Source organism: Macaca mulatta, chromosome X (assembly GCF_049350105.2).
Source record: "Macaca mulatta isolate MMU2019108-1 chromosome X, T2T-MMU8v2.0, whole genome shotgun sequence".
In the NCBI taxonomy this organism is placed as follows: Eukaryota; Metazoa; Chordata; class Mammalia; order Primates; family Cercopithecidae; genus Macaca; species Macaca mulatta.
Genome location: NC_133426.1, coordinates 37398613 through 37419359, shown reverse-complemented (window position 1 = coordinate 37419359; position 20747 = coordinate 37398613). Strand labels below are relative to the sequence as shown.

General features: G+C 40.9%; 1 protein-coding gene across 1 annotated transcript in view; it reads right to left on the bottom strand.

Moving 5' to 3' along the window:
* LANCL3 (LanC like family member 3) overlaps positions 1–17753 on the bottom strand; it is a 96662-nt gene extending 78909 nt beyond the window's left edge. Inside the window, exon 1 of the mRNA XM_015127169.3 lies at positions 16691–17753. Within this exon, the coding sequence (XP_014982655.1) occupies positions 16691–17263 (573 nt within the window). The 5' untranslated portion in view covers positions 17264–17753. The remainder of the gene's footprint in view (positions 1–16690) is intronic.
* Positions 17754–20747: the final 2994 nt, after the last annotated feature.

Here is a 20747-nt window from a genome sequence, read left to right as displayed (position 1 = left end):
TATGTATTGAGCATATTCTGTTTGCCAGGAAGGCGCCTGTCATTCTGCTCTATAGTAGTAAAAAGGCACTGGCAATTAAGAGCTTGGAGTTGCCTCGGCTGAAGGCTCCCTAGGAAACATGTAAGATGAAAACAAGAGTGATACTGTACGTGCAGTGAGCAATACACCCAAAAGGGAAGCCAGAAATGCCAGGGGAAAGGGAGCAAGAAAATTATAAAAACGGCTTGTGAGAAAAATAGCAGAAGAAACTCAGGGAACAAATTTGTTAGAAACTTTTTGCTTCGTGGTTTATTTCATAACTTGCCATCTAATTTCACTCCACATACTTAACCATCCATGCTTGTCTCCAGCATCGCACTACCAGTCCTTTTATTATGTTCTATTCAGGATTTCTAACCTATACTTGAATGCCCCCCATACACCTTCCCTCTACAAGTTTTCAAGCTACTTTGGTGAGTCTAGAGTGACAGTAAGCAACTAATTCAGTCCTGAATCCCCAAGACTGGTTTAGAAGCTCTGCCCACTCCCATGAAAGTTCTCTCAACAAACAAAAACAATTGCCATCCAGTCAACATTCATTGGTATAATTAGGTAATGTGGAATTTCGTTTAACACTAATGGTACTACCAGCCCAAGGCAGCAGAAAGTTCACAACTTTGGAGAAGAACTTGAGTTCTGGACGAGGCTCCATCTCTTATCAGTTGGGAGCCATAAGTCCCATAGGTAAATCTTGGGTTGTATCTGTTGTTAGACTCCCCACTGGTTGGTGCCTGTCAAAAGTATCCTGCTTGGGCAATAAATGTTATCATTATTCTACTTCTCAACCATATAACATTTGGAAAGCTACTTAACCTCTCTGCAATGTTTTCTATTTTCTATTCTGAAAATGAATGTGGTAATAATATCCAACTTGAGGAGACATCGCAAGAATTAAATAGGACAGCTTATGTAAAAAGCACTTAGCAACTTAATGTTCTATGTAATTATCAGTTTATCTTGGTTGCAATGACTTGAAAGCATTTTAAAAACTTGGAGCATCTTAGAGCCACTGCCACGAAAAGCTGTTATTCTTGCTCTGCTTTAGATAAAGTGGTTGAACCAGTTATTGTATTCTAATCATCTATCTTTTCACTTTCAATTATTTTAACTGGGCCTTATCCCCATACCCCTTCTCGCTGGGTAGAAGCTTAATATAGGTCCAGTCCTCATTTTTAACTCAATACTTTACTAGGGAAGGCACAACTGTGTAAATAAAATCACATGAAGATTTGAATCAACAGAGAGGTATTCAACTCTTTATTCTACTAATAAAACATCAGCATTAAATCTTAATCTAGTATGGCTTATAAGGATATAACGGATATATCAAGCCATATTTTTGATGGGGAAATGTTTGTTGACAAACTTTATCCATAAATGACCACATCATTTCTGTTATTAGATGGCATTCTATAAATGTTCTCCAACAACGCTGTTTAATCATTAAGCTGGAAGAGGGTAAATGTGAAGAACAAAACAGAGTGTGTATAAATAATGGCCCAAAAGCACAGGTAAAGTCAGTTAAGGAGTCCTCATCTATTTTCTTGATGTTTATATTTCTCAAAGAAATATATGTGCATTGTTTTAAAAGTCAAGAGTTCTTCAAAATAATAGCAGGCTCCTGCCCCCACCTATTCCCACCCATATATCAACTCCTTTGAGGCAAAAAATCAAAACACATTTATCTGTATATTTTTCTAGAAACTTATCTCCATATTTTTTAAATGACATCCTTATACAACCATGTTTTTAGGTGTTCATTTAGGCATTCTATATTAATCTGCTAACATGGAAAATGAAACTTTAGCTTTTTTATAATATCTCCATACATACTTCTCCTTTCTTACCTACCCAAAATAATAGTATCACATTATTTGGCTAAATCAATATTCATTAAGCAATATCATGTGCAATTAGGACTACTTTTGTCTCCTTTTTCTTCCCTTGGTATTACTACCCAGCCGTGATCCTGGACTGTCCTTTTACTACTACCCTGGATGTTCCCTGTGACCCCCTGGTATTGGGGCCTCAGGTTTTGTGATTCCATATTTGCCAACGTTTTGGTTCATTCCCTCTGTAGTTTTTGACAAACTATAAAAAGGTATCTTTTTGGAGACCTTGCATAGCTAAAGATATGTTTTCTACTTCCATACTTGATTGATAATTTTGGCTGCTACAGAATTCTAGTTTAGAATTTTCTCTATGAATTTTGGAGACCTTGCTTCACTGTTTTTTAAATTTCTAAGTTGCTATGACAATTCCAATGCTAATCCTTGTTTGGAACCAGGTTTTTTCCTTTTTGGAAATTTTTAGAGTCTCTTCTTTATTGTTTTTCCATCCAATATGCTGGTGGGTCTCTTAAATCTGGCAACTCATGTATTTCACTTATAAAAATATTCTTGCTTTTTCTCATAATTTTCCTCTTTCACTTAATTCTCTTTTAATTGGGACTGACTATTAGACAGAGGTTGGACTTCTCTAATCTTTTTTCTTATTATCAATCTCATTGTCTTTTGGTTGAACTTTCAGGGACATTTATTCAACTTAATATTCTAATTTTTGCATCGAATTATTTTTATTTCTGCTTTTTTTTTTATTTCTAAGCGTTCTTTTCTGTTCTCTCAATATTCCTTTCAATAATATCCTACTTTCATTTCAGTCATGTTTACTTTCCTCTCTGACAATATTAATTATAGGTTTGGGCATTTGGAAATTTTCTTATGCAGTATTATCTGTTTCCTCCAAGATTGGCTTTCCTATTTGTATATTTTGTTACCATCGCTGCCTTTTAAATCAGACACATTCCTCAAATGTCTTTTGAATGACAGTCCCTATTTAACAGTTTCATCCTAAGAAGCTCACTGGCAACTCTGGGTACGGGAAAGGGCTAGCCAGTTGGCTGGCTTTAGCATAGTGCGATGAGACAGTGTACCTGCATTCACACTGGGATGGAGTAATCCTCCAAATGTCTGTATCTGTGGTTCTTTCTTCATGAATGTATCTGACAACCATATGTCGTCCTTCAACCAACTGCTTGTTGGAGGCAGTGGCTGCCAATGTTCTGAATGTGGATTTGAGGAAGAGGTTAACTAAATGTGTGTGCAGGAGGGAGGTGCCCACAATTCAGCATGTAAACTTTCATGTCATTCTGCTTTCAGTGAAGTACCACATCTCTGCCCTTGACTGTGCCTTGGGCCTCAAAGCTGAGTTTCTCTAATTCAATCTGTCAAAAAAGTGAATCTCAAGGCTTCTACTAAGGTGTGGAGGGCCCAGGTGGAGGAACTGCAGGTTTCCCTACCAAACCTTCTCAGATGCTTCTTTATCAGTTCTTTGAAGCCATCCCCCTATGTCCATATACTTTGCTTCTAACAACTCTCACCTGCAGGCTTCTTCAGAGCCCTACTTTTGGGCTACAAGGGCAACTTCAGCAGCATGCCAAGAGAGTCGGTAGTACCTGAAAATTTACATACCCCCACCGCCAGCTGGAGCTCATTACTGGTACAAGAGTGTACCTCCAGTCTAGAGTGTAATATACACTCCAGAGCTTCCCTACAAGATGAGACAGAGACTGGAATTTAGCCTAAGATCACACTCTTGCTTCGTTTCCTTCCATTCACTGCTTCCTACTTTCCCCATTCTCATACTGCTTTCTCCTTGGAACACTTCCTTAATAAACAATTCCATATGAATCCACATCTCAAGGTCAACTTTGGGAAACCTGGCCTAAGACCATCATCTGGTTGCTCAGATTTGGGAAAGTATCTGGGAGTCTAACCACTGTTTATCAAACTTGCAACTAATTCTGTTTTCATACCTGACCCACACTCCCACTACCACCAGAGATGCCTAGAACCTCCAATTGCTGAACCTTTCTAGTGTTGAGTTGAGTTCAGGCTATTCTTCCAAACATCTTGTGGTGCAAGCCCAAGATCCTCTTGGAAGTGTGTGCTTTAGTAGAAAAACATGCAGAGGGTTTACCTGACTTAAATCTATAGAAATTAAGAAGTTATATGGTCAGACAAACGTGGGTTCTACTACTTTACTAGCTGTGTGATATTAGGCAAGTTACTAAACCTCTCTAAGTCACAATTTTCTCACCTGTAAAATGAAGAAAATATGCTTATCATAGTGCCTGTCACATAGTAAGTCTTATCCTTTGATTTATTTTCTGGGGGTGATAAGTTTATGGTACTGCTGCCATATGCCCTCACCTAGTTCCCACATTTCAGAGATGTTTGGCCAAGGTTAAGGGTGGTTGTAGGTGCCTGTAATCCTAGCTACTCAGGAAATTTGTTCTCGAAATGTATTCCCCAGACCAGCAGCAGCTGCAGCAGTATCACTGGGAACTTGTTAAAAGTGAAAATTTTCAGGCCCATCTCCAGAAACTTAGGGAGTACAGCCCAGCAATGTGTGTTTTAACAAACCCTCGAGGGATTCTAATGCATGTTCAAGTGTAAGAAACTCTTGTGTCAGGAAAAAAAAAAATAGACCCACATGGAGATTAAAGCCAAGACTTAGAACCCAGTTGGTGTGGTACTGAAGATCATAAGCAGAGCTAATCAATACACATGGCACCCCTATCCCCAATTAGGGATAGGGAAAAGTCATAATTATAGCTTTATTATTAGAGTAGTGTAGTTGTTAATATCAAGAGCATTATGTGATAAATGAATATAAATAGGAGCTACGAATGAAAGAGTGAAGTGCAGATTTAAGTTTGTAAAACTGACAGTGAGTCACATAGCTTTATATCACATAGCTTTCAAATACTAATAGAGAAGTCCATTAATGCAAGAAAAAAATACTTTCTGAGCCCAGAAGCTGAAGAAACACTTGAAAGAATCCTTGATTGTATTAACCCTTTTCTGAAACAAGCTAATAAATGTACACGACCTGGAACATTTGCTGAGGAAAACTCATTTGAAGTTGTCACTTTGACAGTGTCACTACTATTGAAATTCCTCTGAAATTCTGAATTAGTGCCATGGAAGCAAATTATCTCTAGAAACAAAGAAGAGAACTTGAGAGCAAAAAATAGCTCATTGAATCCACCACTCAGAATAGGAGGTTGGAGTGGGGAACAGTAAGAAGCAAATATTCCAACATCACCTGTATGGCAATTTACAGTATCTTCAAGCCAATCAGGTGATTTACTCCAAGGAGCACATATCAGAGAGACAGGAAAGCCAATTCTTATAACACTGCAAAGATCCTACAGTTTTTAAAAGAGAAAAGAGCCCTTTCCCTGGAGGAAGTGCAGAGTAATTCACACAAGTCCTTGTTTAGGGGTGATGCCCACCCACTCAATTTCCTTTGACATATAATCTGCCTGAGCAGCTCAGCTTAATCTCCTGCATGGCAGAGCAGAGGGCTTCCCCCCAGCCCTTTATGACCTCTGTGTGAAAATCTCAAAGCTTTGCTGTTGCCATCCGGGACACAGCAGCTCTGAATGCCACCACAGGGAATATTAGACAGACTGGCTGAACATCCAAAAGAATACATATGCTATTTAATCAATGCAGAGTGTTTTAGCACCCTATGCTAAAGCCCAACAATACTCAGAATCAACATCCAGAACACTGGCAGCCACTGTCTTCACCAAGTAGTAGGTTGAAGGAGGGTTTATAGCTGTCAGATAGATTCAAGGAAAAAAAAAGAAAAGAAAAGAAAAAACCACACATACTGACATTTGGAGGAGTACTCCATCTCAGTGAAAATGCAGTTACACTGTCTCATCACCCTATGCTGAAGCCCACCAATACTCAAAATCATGGCTGACACAGGGAATTCTTAGTCTATGCTTGGGAGCATCCTCTGCCAAGCACATTACCACACATTCTCAGTGGCCCGTCATAGCACACCTATGAGGTAGGTGCTGCTTGAATTGCATTTTGTTGGTGAAGAAATTAAGCCTCAGAGATGCTAAATAACTTGCTTAAAATCAATCAGATATTGCAATGGAGTCTGACAATCCCAAGGCTACCTGAATCTGAAAAGACTGTTCTTAACTATCATGCTTTAATGTCTTCATTGAGAGTCCAGCCTATTTCAACAATTGCAATTTGTAATAAATGTGCAATTCTCTTTGCCTCACAAGAAAAAAAAAACATTTTAAAAAGCAAGATTATGTTAATGATATATGCATAAGGACAATACGTCCTTTCTGGTTGGACACTGGATCTCTTTGGCCTTGGATAGCTGTAAAGTCTGTTAGAATGTGTCTCCTTTCCTAAAGTCGTTGTGTGAGTGGGGAGATTCAGCTGGTCCCGACAGTGCTTGCTTTGAGATTGGTGATGCTTTTGTTGCCATAGACACCAGATTTCAACACACCACTGAGCACAGGGAATCCATTCCACGCAAAGCAATGGGGCCAGCAGATGGGCACAGGAACAGCTAACAGCACATAATGCCATGACAAATATTTGTTTTGCCACCTCTCATTTAGATGTTTTTACCAATGAAGTCTGTAAGACTTTGTCTCTCATCTGAAAAACAGCTTCTTTATGACCCAGATAGCCATACTCACACTTTAACAGGCCAAAGTCGTTCATTTCTCTGGTTCGTTGAATGGTTAAGGCTATTCAGAAAGGAAAATCTGATCTTACACAAAACACTCCTTTATTCAGCTTGCAAAAAGAAAGATCAAATACTTCTTGAGAATTCAGTTTGATCAAGTGGCTAGCACCCCAAGAATAATGGGCCTGTTATCTTGGTAGGTTTCCCTAGTAAGTAAAACCATAAAGAAAATAATTAGGAAGCATTTAGTGATGGTGCGTGTGTATCTTATATACACATGCATATATATATATATATATATATATATATATATATATATATATATATCTGTGTGCGTGTGTGTGTATAATAAGAACAACTCGTTTTTTTATGAGACAAACTAATCAAGACATGGTACTTGACTGGTGGTCAGAGATGAACTTGTAAAGTTGAATCATGAAGAAAAAGACTTGGACACATCATGAACTGTTGGACCAGTTTACCTAGAGACCATCACCATGTGGGGAAACTACAGAACTGCCCTGTCACTTGGAGGAAATCCATTGCATATTGTGTTGCAGCCAATCACACGACAAACATCATTTACTAAATTAACCAGCAAAAGTGTAATTAGAGAAGAAGTTAGTAAGAAATTAATATAATCTATCATTTTCACATTCAAAGGCCAATACATGTAATAAAATTCCATTAAAACAATATCCTTATAGAGCACTGTGAGTTTAGTTATTGGCAAAATAAATAATTAAGTTCATTTAAAACAAGTTTTACTGTGTTTATTTTTCCATTTACTCTGTAACAAAAAATTATGAACTATGTTCTCTTTAAATAATTATAATACAAATAATAAGTTTGGGTTTTAGTGGAATGTATATTAACAGATGAAAAGATATAAATAAACTGTATCTAAAGCTTTCTACATTATTTTGAGTAGGTCTGTTAAATCATTGTGATTAGAAAATAAAAAGGAAGATGTCTGATCATTTTAAGTTTAAATTAATTTAGAGTTGGAGAGAAGCACTACTTTACATCAAACAGGTACAATGGAATGACTAAAATAGGCTTGGTATCATGATTATCAGGCTCATGTCTTCTGTTTGGGAATGTCATAATAAGGTGTCTCTTGAATTATCATGAAATAATTTAAAACTGCTGGGATATGGTTTGTTTGGGCCTTTAAAGGAATTCTAAAAACTTGCTGTATACAGTGAAAAATTACACCTATTAGGAAAAAGAAATCCTTGCATTTGCTCTTTCATTCAATAGATGTCAACATATCCCTTAAACCTACAAGGAGATGCACCAGGAAGTGACTCTTTCCTTCAGTATAACCCACAAACCAGAGAGCTGGTATTCTTGCACCTATGGAAGAAGTCATCCTCAGTACAAGAGAAAATGATGAAAAATCACGAAGTTTGCAGGAGCAGTTACATTTGTTGACAGGCAACCCCATAACATTGGGGGGAAAATGTAATTCAGAGTGTTGTGCTCAAGTTTGTTCCATATACCAGCAAGAGCGGCATCACCTGAAGCTCAGTAGAGATGCAGAATCATGAGCCACACTCCAGACTCACTGAGCTAAAAGCTGATTTTTAACAAGATCCCTGGGGTTTGCATGCACATTAAAATATGAGGATCACCAATTGAAATCACAGATTTGGCAACCAGCCTGGGGAAGATGGAACCCCATCTCTGCCACTGACTTGCCGTGTGATCTGGAACAAGTTTCTCAACCTCTCTGTGCCTCAGTTTCCCTACTGGATATGATCGAGATAATAACGGTGCCCATGTTATAAGGTTGTTGGTAGTATTAAGTGACATCTATGTAGAATCTCAAAAAGTGAAACTCATAGAAGGTGAGAGTAGAATGGTAATTGCCAGAAGCTGGAGGTGGGTGGGGAGAGATGGGGAGGGAAAGGGGAGAAGTTGGTAAAAGGGTATGAAGTTTTAATTACACAGGAGGAGTAAGTTTCAATGATCTTCTGCTGTAGTTAATAATAATGTATTCTATACTTCAAAGTTGCTAAAAGTGGATTTTAAATGTTCTTACCACAAAGAAATGATAATAAGTATGTCAGGTGATGGAGATGTTAATTAGCCTGATTTGCTCATTCCACAATGTACACATGTATCAAAACATCACATTGTACCCCATAAATACATACAATGATTAGGAATTAAAAATAAAAAAATTTTAACAAACAAAATTACACTTAGGTACATTTTGAAAAGTGACATAATACATGAAAAAAACTTACAATAGTGTGTGGAAATAAGTGATCAATCATTGTTAATCCTTATTACATCACGACATTTTAGCACTCACTGGGTTCTGGGTCATGGATAACAAAGGGTCTAAGCTGTAGCCCATAGAAGTGCCTGCTTCCTGGTGGATCTGTAATCAGCCAATTAGGAATTGGACCCAGCCTACAAAAATCCAGCTTGCCCAACCCTGCCGTCATTTCAAGCCACACTTCAGAGTTTACTTAGGCGTATGCAACACACACCTGCCTAAAAAATGGGAACCGCTCAAATCCAAAGACTGAATGAAATTCCTCACACGCATTTTGTTTGGTAAAAGTTGAAAGAAACAATGAGGGGACTCAGTTTCTACCCTGGAAATCTCCATCCTAATTTTCTACTTGTCAGTTTGGCATATACTAAAACTTCTGATGAAACCCAGTGAGAACACAGGTACTCCCAAATGCTGGTGGAGGGAATAGAAATTGGTAGAACATTTTTGGAGGGCAATTTGATAATCCTCTATCAAATAAAAAATATATGTCAATTTTGACCCAGCAATTGTGTTTTAAAAATTTACCCTACATAGATACTTGCAAAAGTTGGTAAAAATACATATATGAAAAGATATATATACACACACATATATTACATGTATACATTATATATATATATGCATTTTACAGCAATCCTCTTTTATCCAAGGTTTTGCTTTCTGTGGTTTCAGTTACCAGCAGACATCCGGGGTCCAAAAATACTATGTGGAAAATTCCAGAAATAAACAATTCATAAGTTTTAAATTTCATGCCATTCTGAGTAGTGTGATAAAATTTGGGGACATCCTGCTCCTTCCCACCTGGGACATGAATCATCCCTTTTTCCAGCATATCCACTCTGTAAACCACCTGCCCCTTGGTCACTTAGTAGGTGTCTCTAGGAGTCTTGGGTATCAGATCAGAAAAGCAGTATATATAGCATTTGGTACTATCCATGGTTCCAGGCATCCACTGGCGGTCTTGGAACATATCCCTGGCAGATACGGCAGGACTACTGTATATGTATATGCATGTATATTATTTATGGCACTATTTGTGATAGCAAAAAAAGGAGAAAAAACTGGAATCAACCTAATGTCCATCAATAAGGGTTAAATTATAGTATAACTATTAAACCAGTATAAAGAATGTTACATCTCTGTATACAATATGCAAAGATGTCCAATGTACATTAAGCAAGAAAGCAAGTTGTATAATATATGTATAATATGATAATTTGTATAAGTGGATAAAATACAGGTATTTTATGGAATAGACTTCTAAAAAATTTTTTTAAATGTTAACTTTTAAAACAAATTTTTTTTTTTTTTTTTTTTGGAGATGGAGTCTCACTCTGTCACCCAGGCTGGAGTATAGTGGTGCAGTCTCGGCTCACTGCAACCTCCGCCTCCCAGGTTCAACCAATTCTCCTGCCTCAGTCTCCTGAGTAGCTAGGATTACAGGCACCTACCACATGCCCAGCTAATTTTTGTATTTTTAGTAGAGACAGGGTTTCACTATGTTGTCCAGGCTGGTCTCGAACTCCTGACCTCATGTGATCTGCCCACCTCGGCCTCCCAAAGTGCTGGGATTAGAGGCATGAGCCACCGTGCCAGGCCTAAAACAAATTTTAAACAATTTAAAGACTCATTTTGTTTTATATCTTTGGTGAGAGAAATACTTTTTAAGAAAAGGTAGGAAAAATGCAGTTGCTGCCATAAAATATATTCCCCAAACTTTACTAGTTTAAATTTTGATTAACAGTTAATATCTTAGCTTTTATTTAATTGGCAGCTAGCTGACAGCAAAAACAAGATGCCTTACAGGTGTCATGACACATGGAGATGACGTGGAAAAGGCAAGAGAAACACCAAAGGGAGGAAAAGCGAACGGATAAAGGAGGTCACAAGACAGACCTTGCCAAGGGACGCCAAAGGGCAGATGCTTTGGTAACCAACAAACAACCATTTCCTTCTCCCTGTTTTCGTGTCGGTACCTGTCAATGATGGAGGTTAAAAATAAAAACACCGGCCTTCCCAGCCTCCCTGAAACTAGAACTGGCTAATGACCAAGCGCTGCGCAATGAGTCAGAAGGGAAATTCTTCTAGGATAGAATGTTCTACATGACTTTAGAAAAAGATGCAGGGGAAAAAAAGCCTCAGACCTTTCCTCACTACTGCAGTTAGGGGAACACAATGTTTGCAATGACAGCAGCCATGTTACAACATTGAAAGGTGAAACAGCTCAAACACTGAGAACAGCAGAGAAAACAGCTGGAAAGAGCTTGGATTTGGATAACCCTCCTGAGTTGCTGAAACAATCCTGGAGTGGCCTAGTTTTCCACTTCCACATAATAAATGTTCTCATTATTTAGATGACTTTTTATTAGACATTTTGTTATTTACAGCTAAAAGCATTGCCCCTTATACAGCTGCCAACCACCTGCCTTAGAAATGAGCCAAAGACCCAATTAACAACTTTGCAGTAATTTGCTGTTGTTGTTGTTGTTGTTTTCAAATCACAGCAGGAAGATAGGTACGTCATATTGAGTATCATTTTCTATCTGATATTCAGAATTACCTTAGGTTTTCTGTTAGTAGTAGCGAAAAAGGCTACCATTGATTCCATTTAGCAGCTACTATGTGCCAAGCACTGTGCTAGGTACTTTATCTAGGACTGGTCATCACAGCAACTTCCAAACCAGTCTCCTTTGGCTGGGGAAATAAAATCACATCTACATGTTTCCCGCCTTACTTAAACAACTTAGCATTTCCTTACAAATGTAAACCACAAACCACTAGTTGTACTTGTGACTTTGTCACCTATAGAAATCACAGATATATGCATGCCACGCTGCAGCTGTGGAAGGTATCTCAAAATATCATTGACTCTCATCACTGTTTCAAAAGTATCATCATCATTAGACCTGCCGTAAAATCTTATTTAATGTGTTAGTAAAGGAGCACATACGCTACTGCTCACACATTTTAAAAATGTTTTGGTAACGGGGCTGCAATATACTTGACTCCCTTTGTAATTCTGTGTGTTTTCTTTTATGCATTTAAAAATATTATCCTAAGAAGAGGTCCTATAGGTTTCACCAGACTGACAAGGAGTCCTTGGCACAAAAGGGGTTTACACCCCCCCATAACCAGTCCCCCTTGTTATCATTCTTAATATTGTCAATCCACTCTTAATGCAAAAAACCAGGGCGATCTTTCTAAAAGGTAAGTTAGATCAAGATATTTCCTCCTTTAAACACGAAACAAATGCAGACTCCTAACTTTGACTAACTTGGGTCTCCAGGATCTGATTTTACCCTGCTCATGTCTCCTTCCATGGTTTCAAACTCCTCTATGCCCTGCTCTCTCTCTCCTCCAGCCATGCTAGCCTCCTTCTATTTCTTTGAAATGTCCAAGTCATTTCCTACCTTAGGGGCTCTTGCCCTCTGCCTGGAATGCCTGTTCTTAGCGCAGCCACTTGGTTCCCATGCTCTAGTGATAAGCCAGGACGTTGCCTCCACAGAGAAGCTTTCCTACCAAACAGCAGCCCTCCCGTTTCCCACCTGTCCTCAATTAGTTCCTGATTACATCCTTAAGAGCACTTAACTAAAAGGACTGATGTTATTTTTTTCTTCACCAACAGACTTGTATTTTTTGTTCACTACTGAATCGAAGCATCTAGTAAATTGCCTCACACCATGTAGAAACCTGACGTTCACGGAATGAATGAATGAAAACCAGAACGAGTCAATGAAGAAGCTCTTATTAATCAATTTACAGGTGAGGAAATTAAGGCTCAACGATGTTAAAATATTTTTCCAAGATCATTCAGTGGCAGAGTTATTATTTTAACTGAGATCCCAGGTCTCCCCATAATCCCTCTGCCATTGTCCGCTCCATTTCCACCAATCAGTGGAAAGTCGAATGGACCCAATATAAGTTTATCTGGCATGATTTCTGGAGACTTCAATGCCCCGTTGCTCAAGGATATCTGCCTAAGAAATCCTTGGAGCTATTCCAGGAAGGCCAAGTTAAGTGAAAATACAGGCCAAGTTAAGTGAAAATACATGTGTATGTATCTTGCCACATACATATACATTTTTTTCTTATATCTGAACCTTGTAAGCATAAATACAAACAACAAAATCAAATCAAAAGAAAAGAACCTAGAAAAGGGTAAACTAAGGAAGAAACAAATTAGATAAACCCAGGAGAAACGTCTACACATAAATACAGATCTGCTAAGGTACTGTATGCTAGCTTATAGGGACCACAATTCTAGCCATACACTCCCTAGTAGCCAACACAAAGTGACAAACAGAATCAGTTACATGACATATTTTGAAGATTTTTACAATTCAATCAATTGCCAGGAGTCACACAACTATTACTGTCTCTACAATCTGAGAGCAATTCCTCTTGTGGGTCTTTAGAGTGAAAGGTAGGATATAGTAATCAGCATTCTAAACTACAGACGTTTTAAATAAACCTATCAAGCTTCATAGAATGATGTCTTACAGTATGCCTTAATAGAGGTGGCAGTTATAATGCTAAAATCTATGCAGCACAGTATTGCCTTGCTATTCAAAGCATGCTCTATGGACCCGCAATATCAGCATCACCCAGGAACTTGCAGCTCTATAAGATCTGCAGGTGATTTCTAAGCACATTAAAGTTTAATAAGCACTGCTTTATTGGTTGAGCTTAAGCCAAGAAAAATAATGGAAAGAAACTATAATTCATTCATTCATTCATTTAACAAATATTTACTGAAACTTTGGCAATGGGAAAAGATTTCTTTAGACATGACACCAAAACTACCATCATAAAGGAAAATATTGATAAATGGGACACCACTAAAACTGAGTGATATTTGCAAACACACACAAAGCTGGGTATCTAAAAATGTGCCAGGCAGTCTTGGCAATGAACATCAATGAAACCAAAAATGTCTACCCTTATGGAGCTTACATTCTAATTGGCAAAGACATAAATAAACAATTTAAGTAAAACAAATCACTAAAGGGGGATAAGTTGAGGATCGGGTTGCAATTTTAAATAGGGTAGTCAGGAAAGGCCTCAGCGAGGAAGTAAAGACCTATACAAGGCCAGGCACAGTGGCTCATGACTGTCATCCCAGCACTTTAAGAGACTGAGGCGGGCAGATCACTTGAGCCCAGGAGTTCCAGAACAGCATAGGCAATATAGTAAAACTCTGTCTCTACAAAAAATACAAAAAATTAGCCGGGTGTGGTGGCGCATGCCTGTGGTGTCACCTACTTGGGAGGCTGAGGTAGGAGGATCACCTGAGCCCAGGAGGTCGAGGCTACAGTAAGCCATGGTTGCACCACTGCACTGCAGCCTGGGTGACAGACTGAGACCCTGTCTCAAAAAAAAAAAATATTTTTATGTGTGTGTGTATATATATACACACATACACACCTATACAAGGTCAGAAATCTAGCTATAAATACTTAGAGGGAGTGTTCCAAGTAGAAAGAACCGTAAGAACAAACAGCCTGAGACAGGAAAGTAACTAAAACAGTAACACGGCCAGTGTGGTTGAAGAAGAATGAGCAAGGAGTAGAGTACGTGTGTAGGAGGCTAGATCATGTGGGGCCTTCTCAGGATTTTTCAGAATCATAACTTTAACTGTGAAATGACAAGCCACTGGAGAAAAAGTAATAGGGAGCCACTGCAGTATGCTGAGCAGGGAAATAACATGATGAAAAGTGTCTTTTGAAATATTTGTTTCTTAGCGGTAGATGGAACGGCTCGAGTGGGAGATTCTAGCTCAAAGTATATTGCACCAGTCCCAATATATGGTGATTCATTCATTCAACTCTTTATTAGGTGGCAAAGATGTGCCAAGTAATGTGGGGAGGATCTAAATTAGAGTGTTAACTGAGGGAACTGCCAGAGGAATGTGAATATAAATGACATCGGAGGGGAAGAAACCCAGGTCATACTGACAGATTATTTATAAAGAAATGACACAAATTCGCAATTCAATTTAATCAAGGTTTATGGATCACCTACTGAGGGCAAAGTCCTGTGCTGGCTAGGACTTGCGGGTTGGGGATGGTGTGTAAAACTTGTACTTTCCCCTCAAAGGGCTTCCAGCCTGGCGTACTTAGCCCCTGCCCTACACCTTTCAAGCCAGAAAGTCCTGAATTGCCACAGCTGCAGCTGGCACTGGAACTAACTGGTTTGCTCAGGTTAAGAGCTGGGTTTTTTTTTTTTTTTTTTTTTTCCTTATCCTTGAAGCTTGTTCCATCTCCTGGGAGCAGGGGCCAAAGCACCTCAACTCGATTAGCACAAAAAAGAAGATCTGGTTTGGCAGGAGGGCAGAAGAGAGGTCTTAATAAATGTCTTTGTGGCTCAGTGTTGCAGATTGGCCCAAACCACCAGTTTTTGGGCAGAGTCCTTCTGGTCTGCTTCCACCTGTGTGACCTGGTGGTCACACACTCTTCCCACTCCATTCTGGAGAAAAGGCCTCAAGGCATGGAAAGGGGAAGAGGCAAGATTAAGGAAAACAATTGGAAAAAAATTTTTGAAAATCGCCTGCTGCCAGACTACAAGGTGAGGGGAGCAGATGCAAATGCATGCAAATGATATGTAAATATCTCTGTGGCCTGCTAAAAGGTTTTCTACAACTGGAAGGGCATTTGAATAACTGCTGGCAGCAACAGTGACTCAGAAGCAGAGTAAACGATTTCAAGACAACTTTGTAACATAGATCTTTGCTGCCCAGCTAACACAGTGCACTTTCTTTAATCATCTTTTTTCTCACTTGAATCAACCTCACCTGCTATTAAAAAAAAAACCTGTCCGCCTCTGTAGAGGTGATCTAAGTTGATTACTCTTTTAAAACACTATATACCTTTAATTTTTCTTCAAACGCCTTTCTCACCTAAATAAAGCCAAGTTAAATGTGTCACTTCCTCCCTAGAACAATACCTGGCTCCAGTGGATTATGAATGAAAGTGCCTCTCAGTTCTAGTCACTATGATCCTTCAGAGTTTTGTTCTTTTTCCTACTCCACAGGAACTGGCATATTCTCTTCTAATAACCACATGCTGATTTCAAAGTGAGTCCAGGAAAAAATACGTATGTGAAAACCAATTCACTTTTAGGAGCCACTGTAAAGTTATTCATCAAGAAAAGCTGCCTGTCAAGAAAGCTGTGGTCTTGCCCATCCTAAGCAAATATGTTTAAGTGAAATAATGCACATGCAACCACAATGGGGTACATTTCCGGGTACATTTCCGTCTACCTTTATGTATTTTTAAAGGGGACACTCCTATCAGATATGCATTTAATAAGAGCCATGGGTTGAACTGAATAGTAAGCAAGACAGTAAACACATCAGACCCACGGCTGAGTAGTTATTCTTGGTTACAGACCCAGGGCTCCAGAAGCAACTTACCTCCACATCGGCCCCGAAAAGTTCCATTACTTTCTAGCACTCTAACATCCGAGGATGCCTCAGCTTTTGACAGCAGAGTCAAAGGAAAGGAAATCCCTTCCATTTCTGAGGTTTTCATCTTACTTGAAAGGGCCACACTGTCATCCCCCAGAAAGCTAACAGGCATCTGGAGTGATGCCACGTTCAGCGTAAAAACACGGACAAAGCGCACAGACGCCGAATCTCAACAAATGAGAGACTGAAAAAGACAGGAAAGAAGACGGACAAAAGCAGGAGACAGACCTCAAGAGACTGACGAAATGCTAGCACCACACGAAGAGTAACAAAGAGATAGAGAGCAACCCGGGGCAGTGCTGCCGGAGCCAAGGAGTCCGGGGAAGGGAGGCCGGGCAAGCGGCGAGCGCCCTCCCGCGGCCGGGGCTACCTCTTACCTCCTGGGCGAGTTTCTGCTTGAGCACCAGCGCGGCACACAGGTAGCCTGCGCGGCCCACGAACAGCTCGTCGGAGCCGCACTCCAGGAAGGAGACCGGCGCGCAGACGGCACACAGAGCCCGGAACTTGCCCAGCGGCTGCACGTAGTCGGACCGGCCCAGGGCGTGGTACACGAGCGTGGCCACGGCGTACACGCCCGCGCCCCCGAGCAGGAAGGCAGCGCGGGTGTCGGCGTCCGGCTCGCCCCACTCCTCAGCGCGGGCGCACGCGTCGATGAGGCGCTTAGCCGAGCGCAGATAGCGTTCCCGGGCGGTGGAGAAGAGCGGGCTCTGCGAGACGTGGTAGAGCATGTAGGCCACTCCGGCCACGCCGCCATAAAGCCCCCCTTGGCAGCCGCTAGCCCCGGCCGTCGCCCCTCGGGCCTCCGCGTCGCCCCCGAGTGGGGGAAGCTCCTGGAGGATGCGCTCGATGGTGGCGGTGACCAAGGGCGCCACCGCCTCCTCACACTGGCCCGCCAGCAGGCTGCCCTGGTAGTCATCGAAGCGATTGGCGAAGCAGCGCTTGGTGTCCATGCTGTTACCCGTGCCCGCTAGTGCGGAGCTGAGGACCGCTTGAAGTCGTGCCCTGCAGCCCCGCACACCACCTCCGGCTCTCTGAGGCACTCGGATGGCGGTGTATGCGGCGGGGAAGGAGCGAGAAGGATGAGACGGGAGGTAACAAGAGGAGGCGGGCAAGGAGCGGATGGCCAAGTGGGGCGCCGGGCTGCCGCGAGGCTCCCGAGTGGCCCGGGCGATCCCGGGGATGCGTATCGTGCGCTCCCCTCTCAGAGGCCGCGCCCTCGCCGAACCCGCCCCCTCCTGCGCCGCCGCAGCTCGGCTGCCTCTCCAAGGGGCCGAGGTGATATCTGGCAGGACCCACGCGGGGCCCGCGCCACTCCTCCCGCTCCGCCCCCGGCTCCTCCCCTCCTGGCGGAAGGCCGAGGACGTGCGGGACACTGATCTGGGACTCTGGGACTCAGCATAGACACACCTGGCGGTAGAGGTGACAGTCTCCAGTCCTTTGTATACTCAAAGTGTGGTCCTTGGGTTAGAAGCATCAACATCACCCAGGAGCATGTTAAAAACGCAGCATCTCAGGCTTCGCTCCAGACCTATTGAATCCAAATCTGAATATTCAGCAAGATCCCCAGGTGATTCGCGTGCACATTAAAGTTTGAGGAGCCACTGAATTAGGCTAGAGTACCAAGACAAAAGTACCAAGAGTACCAAGACAAAACTAGGCGCCTTCTTTGACGTTTGTATTTCATCTTGGTCGCTTCGGAGTTCTCATTATGAATGTTTCAATCCCAAAGGCTGGGGTATTTGAGCACATCATGTTTAATGCATTAAAACGGTGAAATACCCCATACGGGAACTTTTTTCCCAGTTTTGGTTTTTGTATTGTTTTCTTCGAGTATACAGGAGTAAAAACTCAAAGAACCACACCAGGTTAAGGCAAGGAAGGGGCACTCCCCTCCTGCCATGCGTGCATAGTAAAAGCTCAATACATATCTTGAAGTCATTAACTAGTTAATATTAGGATAAACGCTCTGTGATAATTTAATTAGGCTTTTTATCTCCCCCTTCCCTCCCTTCTTTCCCATGTTTGTTCTCTTCTGCTTTCTTCCCAAGGGTATTATGGAGGTTCTCCTATATGTCCTGAAACCTGAAACCTGGAAATAGATGGATGAATAAGAGGGGCATGATCCTAGACCTCTTGGAGCTTACAATTCAGTAGGAAAAAAGAGAAAATGAACAATTACAAAAGCTAGTGGCCTTTCTTGTGCTCAGCTGTTTGAAATAATTCTGCCTTTCCCAAAGTGTTGACTCTTGAAGACTAAAGAGGTCACGTTTCCCAGAAGTATTTGTATTTTGACAGGGACTATGCAAGACACAAAGGAGTAAGTGGCTCATAGAACAGTTTCTGATACTTTGTGGGGAGAGTAACTATTCCACTTACTTGAAAGGCCAGTTTGGACGCAATTTTTTTTTTTTTCCTCAGAAGTGTTAAATGTCACCATGATTGGGAAGCAGAAATTAAATACCCTGCCCCTCCACCCTTACTTAATGTAGTCTGGGAAAGAACCTTAGTTTGCCAACATGACTGCCAGGAGGGACACATCCACATAGTTCAACGACAGTATGGCCATTGTCCCCCTTTGATGCTGCCAAAACGGATTTATTTTTAATAATAATAATAATAATAAAAGTCCACTTTTAGGCAGGGAGCTTCATATGTTAAAGGAAGGAAAGGCATCAAAGAACCAAGAGGGATGTTGAGTTTCTCCTTGAGACGTCCTTCCTCATCCCTCAACCACAACAGGCATTAGAGGTGATTTTTGTCCCCTCAGACAAGGAAACATAAAATAAAGCCTTTACCAGCAGAAATGAAGCCTTATTTCACTTCATTCCTCCACACCCCACTCACCCTTGTCATGAATCTAAAGGCAACTCTTAACTCTGACTCTGATTATTCTTCCAAACACTCCATCCCAGAGGTAGCGGCAGCAACAACAGGGATCTGCTAACTGGCTTCAAAATAGAACTGTATGTAAACGCATCTCCGAGAAAAGGAGCTCTTCTGCTTTTTCCCAGTTGTGTCATCTGTCCATTGCCCCAAAATGCTGTATAAAAAGCAATCACAAAATCTTTTTTTTAAAATTTATTTATTATTATTATACTTTAAGTTGTAGGGTACATGTGCATAACGTGCAGGTTTGTTACATATGTATACTTGTGCCATGTTGGTGTGCTGCACCCATCAACTCGTCATTTGCATCAGGTATAACTCCCAATGCAATCCCTCCCCCCTCCCCCCTCCCCATGATAGGCCCCTGTGTGTGATGTTCCCCTTCCTGAGTCCAAGTGATCTCATTGTTCAGTTCCCACCTATGAGTGAGAACATGCGGTGTTTGGTTTTCTGTTCTTGTGATAGTTTGCTAAGAATGATGGTTTCCAGCTGCATCCATGTCCCTACAAAGGACACAAACTCATCCTTTTTTATGGCTGCATAGTATTCCATGGTGTATATGTGCCACATTTTCTTAATCCAATCTGTCACTGATGGACATTTGGGTTGATTCCAAGTCTTTGCTATTGTGAATAGTGCTGCAATAAACATACGTATGCATGTGTCTTTATAGCAGCATAATTTATAATCCTTTGGGTATATACCCAGTAATGGGATGGCTGGGTCATATGGCACATCTAGTTCTAGATCCTTGAGGAATCGCCATACTGTTTTCCATAATGGTTGAACTAGTTTACAATCCCACCAACAGTGTAAAAGTGTTCCTATTTCTCCACATCCTCTCCAGCACCTGTTGTTTCCTGACTTTTTAATGATTGCCATTCTAACTGGTGTGAGATGGTATCTCATTGTGGTTTTGATTTGCATTTCTCTGATGGCCAGTGATGATGAGCATTTTTTCATGTGTCTGTTGGCTGTATGAATGTCTTCTTTTGAGAAATGTCTGTTCATATCCTTTGCCCACTTTTTGATGGGGTTGTTTGTTTTTTTCTTGTAAATTTGTTTGAGTTCTTTGTAGGTTCTGGATATTAGCCCTTTGTCAGATGAGTAGATTGCAAAAATTTTCTCCCATTCTGTAGGTTGCCTGTTCACTCTGATGGTAGTTTCTTTAGCTGTGCAGAAGCTCTTTAGTTTAATGAGATCCCATTTGTCAATTTTGGCTTTTGCTGCCGTTGCTTTTGGTGTTTTAGACATGAAGTCTTTGCCCATGCCTATGTCCTGAATGGTACTACCTAGGTTTTCCTCTAGGATTTTTATGGTATTAGGTCTCACATTTAAGTCTCTAATCCATCTTGAATTAATTTTCGTATAAGGAGTAAGGAAAGGATCCAGTTTAAGCTTTCTACTTATGGCTAGCCAATTTTCCCAGCACCATTTATTAAATAGGGAATCCTTTCCCCATTTCTTGTTTCTCTCACGTTTGTCAAAGATCAGATGGCTGTAGATCTGTGGTATTATTTCTGAGGACTCTGTTCTGTTCCATTGGTC